This window comes from Rutidosis leptorrhynchoides, chromosome 4, assembly GCF_046630445.1.
Source record: "Rutidosis leptorrhynchoides isolate AG116_Rl617_1_P2 chromosome 4, CSIRO_AGI_Rlap_v1, whole genome shotgun sequence".
NCBI lineage: Eukaryota > Viridiplantae > Streptophyta > Magnoliopsida > Asterales > Asteraceae > Rutidosis > Rutidosis leptorrhynchoides.
The window spans coordinates 204,196,299-204,210,863 of record NC_092336.1 but is presented as its reverse complement, the minus strand read 5'-3'; the positions used below and the strand labels follow the sequence as shown (position 1 = coordinate 204,210,863).

Below are 14,565 nucleotides of genomic sequence, written 5' to 3'. Positions count from 1 at the left end.
GATTCTCGATCCCAGTCAGGGTATGTCTTTGTCATGAATGGCGGGGTAGTTGATTGGAGAAGCTCAAAGCAGAGCACTGTTGCACAGTCTACAACAGAAGCAGAATACATTGATGCCTTAGAAGCTGCTCAAGAAGCTGTCTGGATTAAGAAGTTTATTGCTGAACTCGAAGTAGTTCCCAGCATTGAATTTTCTATGGAAATGTACTGTGATAATTCAAGTGCTATTATACTTGCGAAAGAATCACGTGTACGTAAAGGTAGCAGAAACATTCTTCGAAAGCTTGACTACATTCAAGAAGTCGTTGAGAGGAATGATATTAGTATTCTTAAGGTTCATACAGATGATAATATGGCTGACCCATTCACAAAACCCATGACACACAACAAGCATGATGATCATGCTAGTAGTATTGGACTTCGTTATGCTGCTGATCTTTTTAATTTGTAATTTAGTATTTGGATATTTTTGGAACATTAAACAGTATTATCATAATGAATTGATATATTGATGGTATGATCATTTTCATTTATATCACGGTGTTCTATATTAGCATGTTTAATCCATGAGTAACTGTTGATTATTCAAAATCTCCATAATCAATCATGTTATGGGAATAACATGAATTAAGATTAATATGAATGTTGGTTATATTTATTGATGATAAATAGTTAACTTGCAGAGACCAAATTCGTATGTATTCATTGATGATGGATATTGGAATGACCTAACCGAGATATCACTACATGGATCGTTGTCAGTAGTGAATCTTTTAGTGATTATGTCTTTATGTCCTTAGACTTGAGATGCACGTCGGTTTCGATACGTGGAATATTGTACTTTGATATGGTTAAACGCTGTCCTGAATAAGGCTGTAATAAAGGCCATTATTGGGTATAATGTAAAGCTCGTGAGAGACACGTGTATGCAATATAGGATTTGTTCCTCCAAATGTTTGAGTTAGATACTTTTGAGCTCCTCGATGAATGAATAAGATATTTGTGTGGCCGCACCTAGATGTAATTAAGATGATACTTACTTAATTTGGTGATCTAATTCAGTTCTAAGATCGAGAAATAAAATTGTTAAACAAATGAGAATGACCGATGATCCATATCTCAAGTTTAACTAAAGTATCTGAAAACAAAAGGACGAATGACATTTAACACTTACTTTAAGCAGTTATGAGAAACTATCCTCACGTGAATTTAGGGACAATGGCGTGTTGCTAGATGTAGCGACCCGACCAAATCATGTTTGACGGCGCCGACTACTTAGGTCCCATTACGTGGTCATAAGTCTTTAACATGACGTTTGACCAAAATATGTCGCATTCATTTCATAAGTAAAAGGATGTTTCAAGTTTACAAATGTAAACGTACGAATGAAACCTATGCGACAAAATTTAAAGTAGTCAAAAGACGCTCCAACTATGCATGTATACTCGACATCCAAGCAAGTATCAAAAAGAGTGCGGAAGCATGTATCAAGTAGCGTTCAAGGACCTGAGAAAAGATATAGAAAACCGTCAACGAAAACGTTGGTGAGATCATAGTCCCATCTTTCAAACAACTTTTATGCTTTAAACTATGGGATGAGAAACATATACGTATCATACTTTTACACATTGAACACAAGTACGAAAACGAACATTCCACGTACGGGTTTGAACGAAATTCCTCAATTCAATTATCATTAGTTACACTTGCAGGGTGTAAACGTGAACTTATATTATGTGATCACATGGGCTTGACGAGCCTCATTCGGACGGTTCGCTACCGTTAGCGGATGAAATATATTTTCGGGTCTAGTGTATGTTCTAACACTACGCAAAGGGTGCAAAACAGTTAAGTTTGATAATTGGGTGCCCGCGAAACAAATAACAACTTTGGAATGCAAATGATTTAGATAATCATATTATATTAAATCTTGTGGTTCAAATGCAACGTTTACTAAAACACCTATGATTTCACCAACGTTTTCGTTGACGGTTTTCTATATGTTTTCTCAGGTCCTTGAACGCTACTTGATACATGCTTCCGCACTCTTTTTGATACTTGCTTGGATGTCGAGTATAACAACCCCGTTTGTAACCATAGCATTTGACATTTCTCTAGCTGGTTTAGTCATTCCTTTTTTTTGATTTGTTGGTTCTTTTTATTAACGAAGTCCCTATAACTTCATCTACTCAGAAACCAAAATAATTAATTATCTACGTTTAGCACAACTTTTCAGAAGATAGATATTTCAGGAGCAATTTTAGCAACGAAGAGGTCGGGTTTTTTTATTGTAAAAACTAGAAACCTAAGGATACGACTGTACTAAGTAATAAATACCACCAGTAATAGAAATATGATGAGAAAAATGGCTTCAAGTTTTTAGAATGTGAACTTACTTGAAAATATAAGGCTTTCTCCAGTTCATCTACAACGACTTTTATTGTAGGGCGTTGATTTTGAATTTCTGTCAAACACCTGTAAGCAATATCCAAAAATGCAGCGAGAGACTTCTTGCTAGGTCCTCTATTAAGGGAAAATTTGTTCTCACCGATGTCATTCGTAACTATAGGATCTATAATTTCTTGTATCCTTCCTTCATGGAAGCATCTTCTTGCCACAGATGCCAGCCCAGTGTCACTCCCCTTTTTGTAAATGTGATCATCGGCTGTCCGCCCACACAGAATCTCGAACATAACTACTCCTAAGCTGTATACATCTGATTCTCGTTTTAAATTTCTCGTCGTAACAAATTCTGGATCCCTGTAACTATTAGCGCCAAAAGAATTTTTGAAATGAACAACATCCTCATCTTTCGGACGAAGGTATTCACAGAGACCAAATTGAACAATCTTGGCCCCCCAATTCTCATCCAAACCAATGCATTTGCTCTTTAAATCACCATGTATAATCACCTTTCCGTTTTCCATCTCATAGTGAAGGTACTTCAATCCATACGCAATATCAAGACATATTCTCAATCGTTGGGTCCAAGTAAGAATAGGGCTTTCTTTGATGTTTATCAAATAATCATAAAGATTTCCATTTGAAGGATACTCAAAAACGAGGATCATTTCGGTGCCTTCGTCACACAATCCAAGTAGAGTGACAATGTTGCGATGCTTACAAGTTGTAAATACTTCCGCATCTCTTACAAATACTCTTTTTGATCGCTCACCTCTATAGAAAATACATTTTATTAATACATTAGTGACTCTCTTAGTTGGTTCACTTTTATTCTTCTCTTCTACTGAGGAAAATGTTACTTGATGAAAATGCTCAAGTTGTGCGTTGTACAAGTTGTAGTATCCTTCAATCCCAATATGATATTCCATATAAAAGTTTTTGGTCGCCCATAATATATCACTCTTTCGAATACTTAGGTGCGAAGAGATATTTTCCTGCAACATTTTCGTAAGAGATAAATATTAATAGTTTATGCCCGGTCAAGGTAGATGTTGATCTGTAATTCATGTATCACTTATACGACTTAAAAGAATAAGAACAAAACTGAAAAACTTTTGGACAAGTCATAGTTTCATATTTAATTTTAGGGTTAAAGCCATAAATAGGTCATATACTTTCTTTTTTCTCTCAATGTAAGCTATATACACCAAAATATACCAATGTAGGTTATATACTCTTAAAAGTTGTACCGATGTACACAAATTTAACAAGTTACCTTGTGAACCGGTAAAGTTAATTATTTAACATTTTTTTGCATTTTTATATGGCTACAAAGTGGTCATATACTTTCAATTTTGTTCCGATGTAGGCTATATACTTTCAGTTTTGTTCCGATGTATCACCAATGTAATTCTCCAGGTAGGATGTCACACCATCGTTTAGTTGTTTATCCGGTTAATAACTTTTGTCTGTTCATATTAGTACATTTTATTAAAGTATATAGCCAACATTTGTATTTTTGGGGTATATAGCCTACATCGAGACAAAAATGAAAGTATATAACCTATTTATGACTTTAACCCTTAATTTTATTTTAATATAAGATCAACAAATTCTCTCAATTAATTAATTAATTGTTATATGATCGTAAGTCCATTTACATACTTTTGTTTATATGCATGATGCATTGTAAATTGGGGTATTTTATTGTTATGGTTGGAATTTATTAGGAGAAAATTAAACAATAAGGAAAGAAAATTGAATACTTCCGCGATTAAGTTTTCTTGGTGGTCAAGATAACTTGTGGAACTAGTATTTGATTATTTGAGATGTCTTTTGTTTTGTTTGAATACTAAGTTTACTTCTTGAGCAAGTAAACTAATTAGAAAACCTAAGAGTATTAAGTTTAATGTTTCACTATTAATAAGTCATTAACCTCATTCTGCTCTTTGTGCCAAAGAGCTCGAAAATAATAAGAAAAACTCTCTAGTTGGTCATTGACTAAACCAATGACAATGATTGAATATAACCACGTAATTTGCTTGTGTGAATTTTATTTTTCATATCTATTTTGTTCGTTTGTTGATTGTGAGATTGTAGTTCGGCGAAATCACTTTCGTTGATTTAGTCCAAAATTCTTTACAACTAGTATCAGAGCTCTGGGTTTAAAGTTTAAGATCAATGGTGGAAGAAGAGAAATTCATAATCAAGTTGGTCGTTTGATGGGAAAGATATCAACTTTTGGAAGATGCAAATTGTAGATTATTAGTATCAAAAAGTGTTGCAACAACCCTTGTTGGTGGCAAAACCTAAAAACATGGATGATGTTGATTGGACGTTGTTGGATCGTCAAGCTTTGGGTGTGATCGGCCATTTACTCCCGAAGAATGTTGCATATAACATTGTGAATGAGAAAACGACTTTTAGTTACTTGCAAGCACTCTCTAACTTGTATGAAAAACCTAACGCCGTGAATACAATTCTTCGAATGCATCAGTTGTTCAATAACATTAGTACGCGATTGGCCCCACGTTGATATTGAGTTTGATAGTGAGTTGCAATATGAAATCTTGCTTTTCCTCGTTACCCGATCTGGTATGATTGCTGCTATTAGTAGCTCTTTGGGAATTACTAAGCTTGAGGTTGAAGTGTTTAGAGATTTGATTCTAGGTGAAGATACTTGTAGGAGAAACTTAGGGGAATCGTCGTCTTGATCCTTGTTGAGTACGGACTATAAAGAGAGGAAAATTGAGTGTGGGTCGAAGAAGTGTAAAGGAAAGTCTAAGAGGTATCCCTCTAAGGACCATGGCGAAACTACTTATTGGAACTGTAATAAGAAGTGGTGTTATCAAGCACAATGCAAGAACCGTATAGCTAAAGGTGTCAACTTGACCGTGGGAGATTCTTTTCATGCTAATCCTTCAATGAGGATGATGAAGAATTTTAGGACGTATTATGGTATGGTGAGGTTAGTCGACTACAAAATGTTTGATATTGAGGGCATTGGAGACGTTGTTTTGAATACATCTCCTAGATCTAGAAAGACTTTGAAGGATGTGAGGTATATCCCGAAGTTGGGAAAAAAAAACTATCTCGGTCGGTCAGTTGGATGAGAAAGGTAATGTGGTTACCTATGCTGACCAATAATGGAAGGTGTTTAAAGGGATTTGTGTTGTGGATCATGGACTTAAAAGGGAAACTCTTTACAAGGAAAAAGTATTTGATGACAGCGTGGTGAGTGCTACGGTGGATGTTGAGTATAAGTCAACAATATGGTACTGAAGACTCGGGCATATGAGTGATAAAGGTACGAAGATGCTCATTTCGAGTGAGAGGATTCCGGACTTGGATAATATGGAACTTGAATTTTGCGAACCATGTGTTTATGAGAAGCAAAAGAAGGTGAGGTTTGGGAAGTCGAGGAGTGCAACCAAGTTGGAAAAATTGGATATCGTTCATATGGACATATTTGGGCGAAAAAATTGGAAGGCTGCTAAAGAGAATAAGGATAAACTAAAGATTAAGTGTTTAAATTCGGACAATGGAGAAGAATTCAATGGTCGTGAGTTTAAGGACTATTGTGCAAAGCTTGGGATAAAGATGTTGAGTTAGTCCCGGATACACCACGGTAGAATGGATTCGTGGAACGTATGAACCGAACATTGGATTGGAAGGTGTAGAACAGGAGGTTACATCTTGGTTTGCCTAAGATGTTTTAGGCCAGTGCGATTAATACATCAACTTATTTTATCAATAGAGGACCCCCTACACCATTAGTTTTCCGAATCCCCGAATTGGAATGACTAGGTCGTAGTGGGATTTTGGCTAAACATGAATTTTTGAATAACAGTTAGGTGTCAGAAATGCTAATGATGGTGATGGTTCAGAGAACGGTTATAATTTCAAATGTAGGGAGAGCTCTAGTGACGGGGACGTTGATGACGCTAACGAAACACCAATTCTGGTTACTTATGTACTGAGATGCTCTGCTAGGATGCCCAAGCATAAATGAAGGTATTCTCCATCAACAAACTACTTTCTCTACCGAGAATGATAACCTAAGAGTTACTTTAAGGCAGAGAAATCGAAAGAATCCATACAGTGGAAGATTGCCAAGGAAGAAGAGATGGGAAGAACAATATTTGGTCCCTTGTAAAGCTACCTCTTGATAAATGGGAATTGCAAAATTAACCAATATATCATATTAAGGACTAGATGGATGGAAAGAAGAGATACGAAGCTGAGTTTATGGTCAAAGTATTTAAACAAGATGAATGAGTTCACTACAACGAGATATTTTCACCAGTTATGAAAATGAAAACGATTCAGTTGTTACTTTGGTTGCTGACTACGACTTATGATGTCGCGAACGCATATCAACTTTTATAATTTATAAAGACCAAATCGGCTAACTACTCGAACGCGCAACAACAGGCAACTAATGTTGATCGAAATAATATAAGCGATTGGTAAGTTAGGGTTCATCCCAAGAGAGAAGAATATTTAAGGTTAAAGATGTTGATTCATATATATTTCTAGAGCAAGAATGAGTATTAATAACTTTGGGTGTTTTGGGTTGTAATATGATAAGTAAATAATGATATAATAAATAAACGGGTATATACTCGGATGTCATGCCCCTTGACATTTGGAAATTTGGATTAAGATCATATTAGTAAATGCATTAAGTTTCGAACACAGGAAGCGGTGTGATTAACCGAGTTACCCTCAAAGTAATTCTCACATGTCACGTGGGTGACTACTAGGTTTTAACTTATGAATATGCCAGTGGGACCTAATCGAGTCGGTGTGATTAACCAAACCATGTTACAAGTAAATGTGATTCACAACTCTAAGTCTTTGTGGTTCAAGATTGAAATACAAAATTCTAGGCCTTTTGATTAGTACAACCTACAGATTCGCTCTAGACCTACGATACACCACTAGTGGAGCTAGTTGTACTGGTTATTGATGTATTAATGCAATACAACTAACTACGCATGAAAACATGAACCAAAAGTCAGTATAGTGGGTCAATTTAATTAGGACAGAAAGCATAAACATCAGAATGCATTGGGAAACCAAATTTTTTATCTTCAGTATATGTCAGGCCACTGCATGTTGTCATCCAGCACCCGGCTAATGTGTTGAACAAGCAAAGATGCCGGAAAACTTTTGCTCTTTACAGATTTTACAGAAATCTAAGTGTTCTATACTTGCGGTTAGCCAGCCATAGACAGCCGATGGGTAGGAGTTTTTAACAGACATATTTTCTTGCGTAGCCGTAGACAGTAGTAGGACAAATTCTAGAATTTTATGGTTCTAGGCTGCCGACCTAACTTGAACAAAAACAATCGAAATGATACAATTTCATCAGTTCAAGTAAACACTACAAATAGAAGTACTAAACATGGCATAAATGAATAAATAAATAAAAGACATTAAATTGCATAAATGAATAAAAGGATGAATGAATAACCGAATATAAAAGATAAAAATAAAAGGACTTTGGTTCTTTAAATAAATTTTAAGTAATTGTTGAAATATAAATGGTTGGAACAATACAACTCCAACTCTTCCATGAAAGTAAACTAAAACTTGAAATGAAATTGACTTTAGAATTAAACTAGTATAATAAACTAAAAAATTGCAAAAATGAAAGTGAGGTGAAACTTGATAGAACAATGCACACTAAATTATGAACATGATATTTCAATTTATAGGATCAACAACACGCTCCTACGTCTGCGGGAAAACATGGGCCTCCGTCCCAAGTGTCTTGCGGAATACGCTCTTTGATTGGCATTAAATTATGTCTGTTTTGATGCTCCGTCGTCGGCCTGAGATGCTCCGTCGCTGGCGGGAATTCTTTGTTGACTAAGGCCATTATATGTCATTAAATTATTTCATTTCGGGTGTCTTCCACCGAGGGGGCGCTACGCAGCCGTCGGGGCTTGTCAGTTTCAATCTACGCATTAATTCGGCATTAATTCGGCTGTTGAAGACTTTTTCTCGGTCAGTCACCGGCGAAATAATCCTCCACCTCCGGCTAGATAATGGTTTTCAGCCGCGGCTCATATTTGAAAGTTGTAGATCTTTATCTTACGAAACTCTGGGAATTGGCTTCACCTTAATCGAAGTCCAGATGAGTGATTTATGGTCAAAACCGTGACTTCGCAAGAATTTCAAACTTCCTCTCAATTTCTTTAATGTTTAGATCAAATTGCACTAACTTCTCATGTATTCAATGTTTAGATCAAATTGCACTAACTTCTCATGTATGATCCTATAATCAACTTTAGCGTAATAAAACGTTAAAAGTTGAAGATATTGATTGTAAATAAGCAAGATAATGCCAATATATATGGTGACAAATATGTATAATTTGGACATTATCAACTTACATCTTGAAAAACTAGATGTGAAGACCGTATTCTTACATAGAGATTATGAGAATGAGATCTATATTATACATCCTGAGGGGTTTGAGGTAAAGGGTGAATAGATGTGAGTTTTTAAGATAAAGAAAATTATGTATGGATTGAACCAAGCACCTTGGCAATGGAACTTAAAGTTTGATGGTTTTATGAAAAGGAGTGGATTGATTAGATGCAAGATGGATCATGGATGTTAGTTGAAGAGATTCAAGTCCTTCTTTTATCATAATACTTTTATATGCATATGACATGTTACTTTCTGGTTCCGGCATGTTTGAAATCTACAAGTTGAAGAGACAGTTGTTACTTTAATTCGAGATGAAAGATCTAGATACTGCTGAGAAAATACTCGGGATGAGTATTGTTCTAATCTTGTGAAAGGTACTATAATGTTGCCATAATCTATATATACAGAGAACATTGTAGAGAAATTCAGCATGGATAAAACAAAACTATGACAACTCCTTTAGGTAGCACAATGAGATTATCGAAGAGTGAATTACCAATGACACATGAAGATAGGGCGGAGATGGATAAGGTTCCATGTGCATTATGAGTGGTGTTATGTATTCCATAGTATATAACATACCAGATATTTCTCATGCAGTGTGAGTGATAAGTCGTTACATCGACATGCCTAATCCAGGTAGAGAGCATTGGGAAGGGGTCACGTGGTTTCTTCGTTATTTGAATAGAACATCTAGTATGAGATTGTGTTTCTATAAAAGCAATGTCATACTTAGAGGTTATGCGGATGCTAATTTGGGTGGATGTGATGATTCATGTAACAGAACTATGAGATTATGAATACAATGGGGAAGACAACGGTTAGTTGGATATCTAGACTATAAAAAAATTGTTGCTTTATCGGCCACTAAGTCCGAGTACATGACTGTTACGGAAGCTGCTAAAGAGCATTTTTGCTTGAAGAACTTCATAAGTGAGTTAGGCAAGAAATGAGAGTATTGCGTCTTGTACTGTGATAATCAAAGTGCAATTCATCTTAGGAAGAATCCAGTGTTCATAGTCGTACGAAACCCACTATCTTAGGGTATCATTTTAAACATGAACTCATAAATGATGGTTCACTAGTTGAGGAAAACGTCCTTCGTACGAATATGTTTACTAAGGTCGTGACAACTGAGAAGCTGAGGTTTTGCGTAGCCTCAACTGTTCTTCTCATGACTTGATGAGAAAAGACGCCAACTAGAGAGGAAAGAGTTATTATTGGTTTATGTTTCCGACTAATGGTGTTTAAGGCGTGTATCGAAATTCTACTCTTTCAGCGAAGTGGAGTGTGTGTGCCCCAATTTCGACTGGCGACATTGGGTGGTTTGACATATGCTTGAATGTATGGTTTTGAAGGTTTAATATTTCGGGGCTCGTTCAATCTCCAGGAGGGATATTGTTGAAATATTTTGAGTGTAGAATAAATAAATAAGGAAATAAAGTTGAATAGCTTGGGGATTAAGTTTTCTTGGAGGGAAAGATAACTTGTAGAACAAGTATTTGATTATCTAGAATGACTTTTGCTTGAAGTCTAAGTTTACTTGTTGAAGGAAACCTAAACGTTTTAGGTTTGATGTTTTACTATAAGTAGACCTTTAACCTCATTGTATTCTTTGTACCACACATTACGATGGTAATAAGAAAGACTTTCTAGTTGGCAATGGACTAAACCAATCACACTGATTTGATATAATCACGTAATTTTCTTGTGTTTCAGCATTATTTTATTCGTTTGTTAATTGTGGGATTAGGGTTTTGCGAAATCACTTTCGTTGTTTGGGTTCAAAATATCTTACAGTATTATAGTAGAGATGATCACCCGGCCATGCACGCCACACAACACTTATTTATATATAATTAATAAATGGAGAGGTTTGACTAACTTGAAATTAGTGTTTGGTACTAAATCAAGATTTTGAATTTAAGCTATTATAGGTTGAATAATACATTTATTTATATACTTTTTGAATAGGGTATGTCAACACTATTTATGATCGGTCAAAATGATGTCGTAATGTGGGTGTGACTGTATTGTGATCAATTGATCGATTAAATTAGTAGACATCACGTATAATTTGACCTTTAACTTTTTATGTTTGTTTATGTTTAGTTTGTCTTTTCATCACTACTACTTAAAACCTACCGATATATTTATCACATATTCCGTATTTGGTGTGAATACTAACTATACAATGTGTAAACTATCAGTAACTAATATGATTATTAACAACTATTAGTAAACTATTAGACATGGTAAAACATTTGAATAAAACAAGAATTAAATAATAGACTGCAACTAGCGGTGACAAAATTCTAGTATGCTTAGTAAAGTAACTAAAAGGTATGTCTTAGTCACATGTTAGGATAATCCATAAATAATTTATAACTCAAGAAAACCTGAAGAATAATTACGTACCTCGCTGTTATCTCAACAAAGATTTACAACTGCATTTTCCTTTAACGTCTATCATTTACAAATAACGGAAAATATCAGTTACTAATAGGCATATATATATATATATATATATATATATATATATATATATATATATATATATATATATATATATATATATATATATATATATATATATATATATATATATTACAACAACAAAAATGAGAAGATGAAGAAAAGGCAAACCAAAAATAAAAGAAGTGCCTTACAGGATTTTCATGTGTCAGCAATGATTTCCCAAATTCATCGACAACTTGGTCGATTTCCAGGCGTTGTACATGCTCCTCCTTTAAGCAATAATGTGAAGAAAAAAGATTAGTGATACGAATGACTTAAAGGTTGTGGTTCTTTATTTTGCAAAGGCTGTGCTTCAATATTAATTCATTCCGTCGTTCTTCAACTATATATTTATATTAATTTGGTTCTTTTCGAAATTCATTCGTCCAAGAATATATGTCCCATAAATATGAATTTTTTTTTGGAACAGTAATAAAACATTTAAATATTACAAAAATAGAAATGTTGAAATTTGTTTTACAAAAATAGTAAAACCAGAGTTTGGAACTCTGGTTTGTCATTTTTTATCCGAAACCGGAGTTTGGAACTTCGGTTTGTGTACCGAAGGTTTGTTTTCAATGAACATAATTGCAGAATTCAGGAGAGAGACGCAAACCGGAGTTCCAAACTCCGGTTTCGGGTAAAAAGTGATTAAGCGGAGTTTCAAACTCCGGTTTTACTATTTTTGTAAAACAAGATTTCATCATTTTATTTTTGTAACATTTAAATGTATTATTAATATTTTAAAAGAAAATCCTAGACTAGGCAATACGTAACCAAAGTTTTTAAACTTTCTATGTTTTTAAATTGACACTTCCAAGAGAGTATGAGCCAGCTGATAAATAAATACTTCAAAAAATATACGAGTATCTACATAGAGGTTTTACCAGTTACTAAGAATTGTGTATATTAAAGCAAATGTTGAGAGTTCGTTGCCAACCCCGAGTAATTAAAAGTAACTAGTTTGTAGACATCGGTACATATTTAATTAAGAGAAGAAGGAATATCATGTTGATATGTTAACTTACTTGAAACGATAATGCTTTCTCAAGCTCTTTGATGATGACTTCCATGGTCGGACGTTGTTCTTGACTTTTCGCAAGACATTGATATGCATCTTTCATGAATATGTCTAAAGAATATCCGTTGGCACATTCATCCTTAATCAAAGGATCTATCATTTGATTCATTTCCATTGGTGTTTCGTCATAGAAGCATCGCCGTACAACAAATGCCAGCCCTATATCACTCTCCTTAATATAAGCAGGGTCATTGGCTACCCTCCCACAAAGTATTTCGAACAAAACTACTCCAAAACTATATACATCCGATTCTCGTTTCAACTTACCCGTCTCATCATATTCTGGATCAATATAACATTCATGGCCAAGGATACAATTGAGATGGAGAGCATCACCATCAAGATTAGGAGGAAGGAATACAGAGAATCCAAAGTCGACAATCTTCGCCTGCCAATTCTCATCTAAACTGATTGTGCCGCTCCTTATATCACAGTTTATAATCGTCTTTTGATTTTCCATCTCATGGTGAAAGTATTTCAATGCATGTGCAATATCAAGACATATTTTCAAACGTTTTGCCCAAGTAAGAAAAGGCTTCTCTTTGATGTTAAACAAATAATCATCAAGGTATCCGTTAGAAGCATGCTCAACAACTAGAATCGTCTCAGAACCTTCAACACAAAATCCAAGTAGGGTGACTATGTTTTGATGCTTACAAATTGTAAGCATTTATAGTTCTGTAGTGAATACGTCTCCTGGTCTATCCTCTCTAGGGAAGACACGTTTTATAACTGCAGTGCTACATGTCTTGGATAGTTCACTATAATTCTTCTCTTCTAGAGAGGCGGCATTTTCTATATCAAAATGCTCAAACTCCGCTTTGTACAAGTCATAGTATGTAATACCCCCGATGTGATTTGTTACGGAAAAGTTATCAGTGGCCGACATTATGTCAGTGAGTTTAATCTTCAAGTCACTATGTTGAAATTTCAAGTGCTCCAAGTTGTTTCTCTGTGACATTGTTACAAGGAGTTAACAAGAATATGGAAACGTACAACATAGGAAATTACTGGTATGTCATAATGTCATAAGCATTCAATTATTATCACTGAGGGCACTAACTTTTTGGGATGATGTTTAAGTTAATTGGAGCAACGTATGTCTCTCTTTAGGGAATATTATTTATTTTAAATATAGGTATATACACTGAACAGACAATACAAAAACTGTCAAGTTTTTTAAGCTTATCTTTTGTTGGGTCACAAAGTAACCCAATGTCAATTTTTTTATGCAAAATGGGTGGAATAACAGTGTGGAAGGTCACAATATGTACAAGGTGGTAAAAAAGTTGAGGGCTCTTAAAAAACCAATTCGTAAATTGATGGGGAACAAAGGTAATTTACATGCTAATGTTATTCGGTTAAGAAGCGAGCAGGACACGATCCAGTTGCAACTGGATTCAAACCTGTTCTCAAGCGAAATTCGTGATTTGGAGATCAAAAAACTTAAGGAATATAATGATGCTTTATGGGACGAAGAGAGATTCCTTAAACAAAAGGCGAAAATAGAATGGCTTCGAGTCGGGGATAGTAATTCGAATTACTTTCACAAGGTTGTAAAGGCCAGAACTAATAGATCGAGAATTAATGCCGTGACCAATAGTGAGGGTGTGCTCGTGGAAGGTAATGAGGTTGCAGAAGTTTTTGTTTCCCAATATATGGATTTTCTTGGTGATAGTAAGCAATGAATGAGAATTGTGACTACTAATCTTTTTCAATCCAAAATCATGCATGAGATGGCATTGGATATGATCAAAGTAGTGTCGGATGATGAGATAAAAGATGCCATGTTTAATATTGGGGATGATAAGGAGTCGGGTCCAGATGGATACACGTCTACATTTTTCAAAAAAGCATGGAACATTGTTGGTAATGAGGTCTGTATGGTGGTTAAATTTTTTTTCTTGAATGGTCAGTTGCTCACGGAGATAAATCATACGATTTTGACTCTTTTACCGAAAGTTGAATCGCCATCAAAGGTGAATGATTATCGCCCGATCTCGTGTTGTAATGTGATCTACAAGTGCATTAGCAAAATTATCATGAGTAGGATTACTAGTGCTTTGGATGCTATTATTAGTAGTAACCAATCCGCGTTTATTCCGGGGAGACGAATTCGGA

At 35.0% G+C, this 14,565-nt stretch overlaps 2 protein-coding genes across 2 annotated transcripts; both read right to left on the bottom strand.

The window, feature by feature from the left end:
- Positions 1-2,296: 2,296 nt before the first annotated feature.
- LOC139841362 (probable receptor-like protein kinase At5g61350) lies at positions 2,297-3,331 on the bottom strand. Its single transcript, XM_071831584.1, has one exon. The coding sequence runs from the start codon at positions 3,329-3,331 to the stop codon at positions 2,297-2,299; it is 1,035 nt and encodes a 344-aa protein (XP_071687685.1).
- A 7,945-nt stretch (positions 3,332-11,276) lies between these two features.
- Positions 11,277-13,114, bottom strand: LOC139841361 (calmodulin-binding receptor-like cytoplasmic kinase 2). The gene is made up of 2 exons (XM_071831583.1): positions 12,392-13,114; positions 11,277-11,312 (listed from the first exon to the last, which is right to left on the bottom strand). Exons 1-2 carry the CDS (start codon positions 13,112-13,114, stop codon positions 11,277-11,279), a joined length of 759 nt encoding a protein of 252 aa, XP_071687684.1.
- Between the last annotated feature and the right edge of the window lie 1,451 nt (positions 13,115-14,565).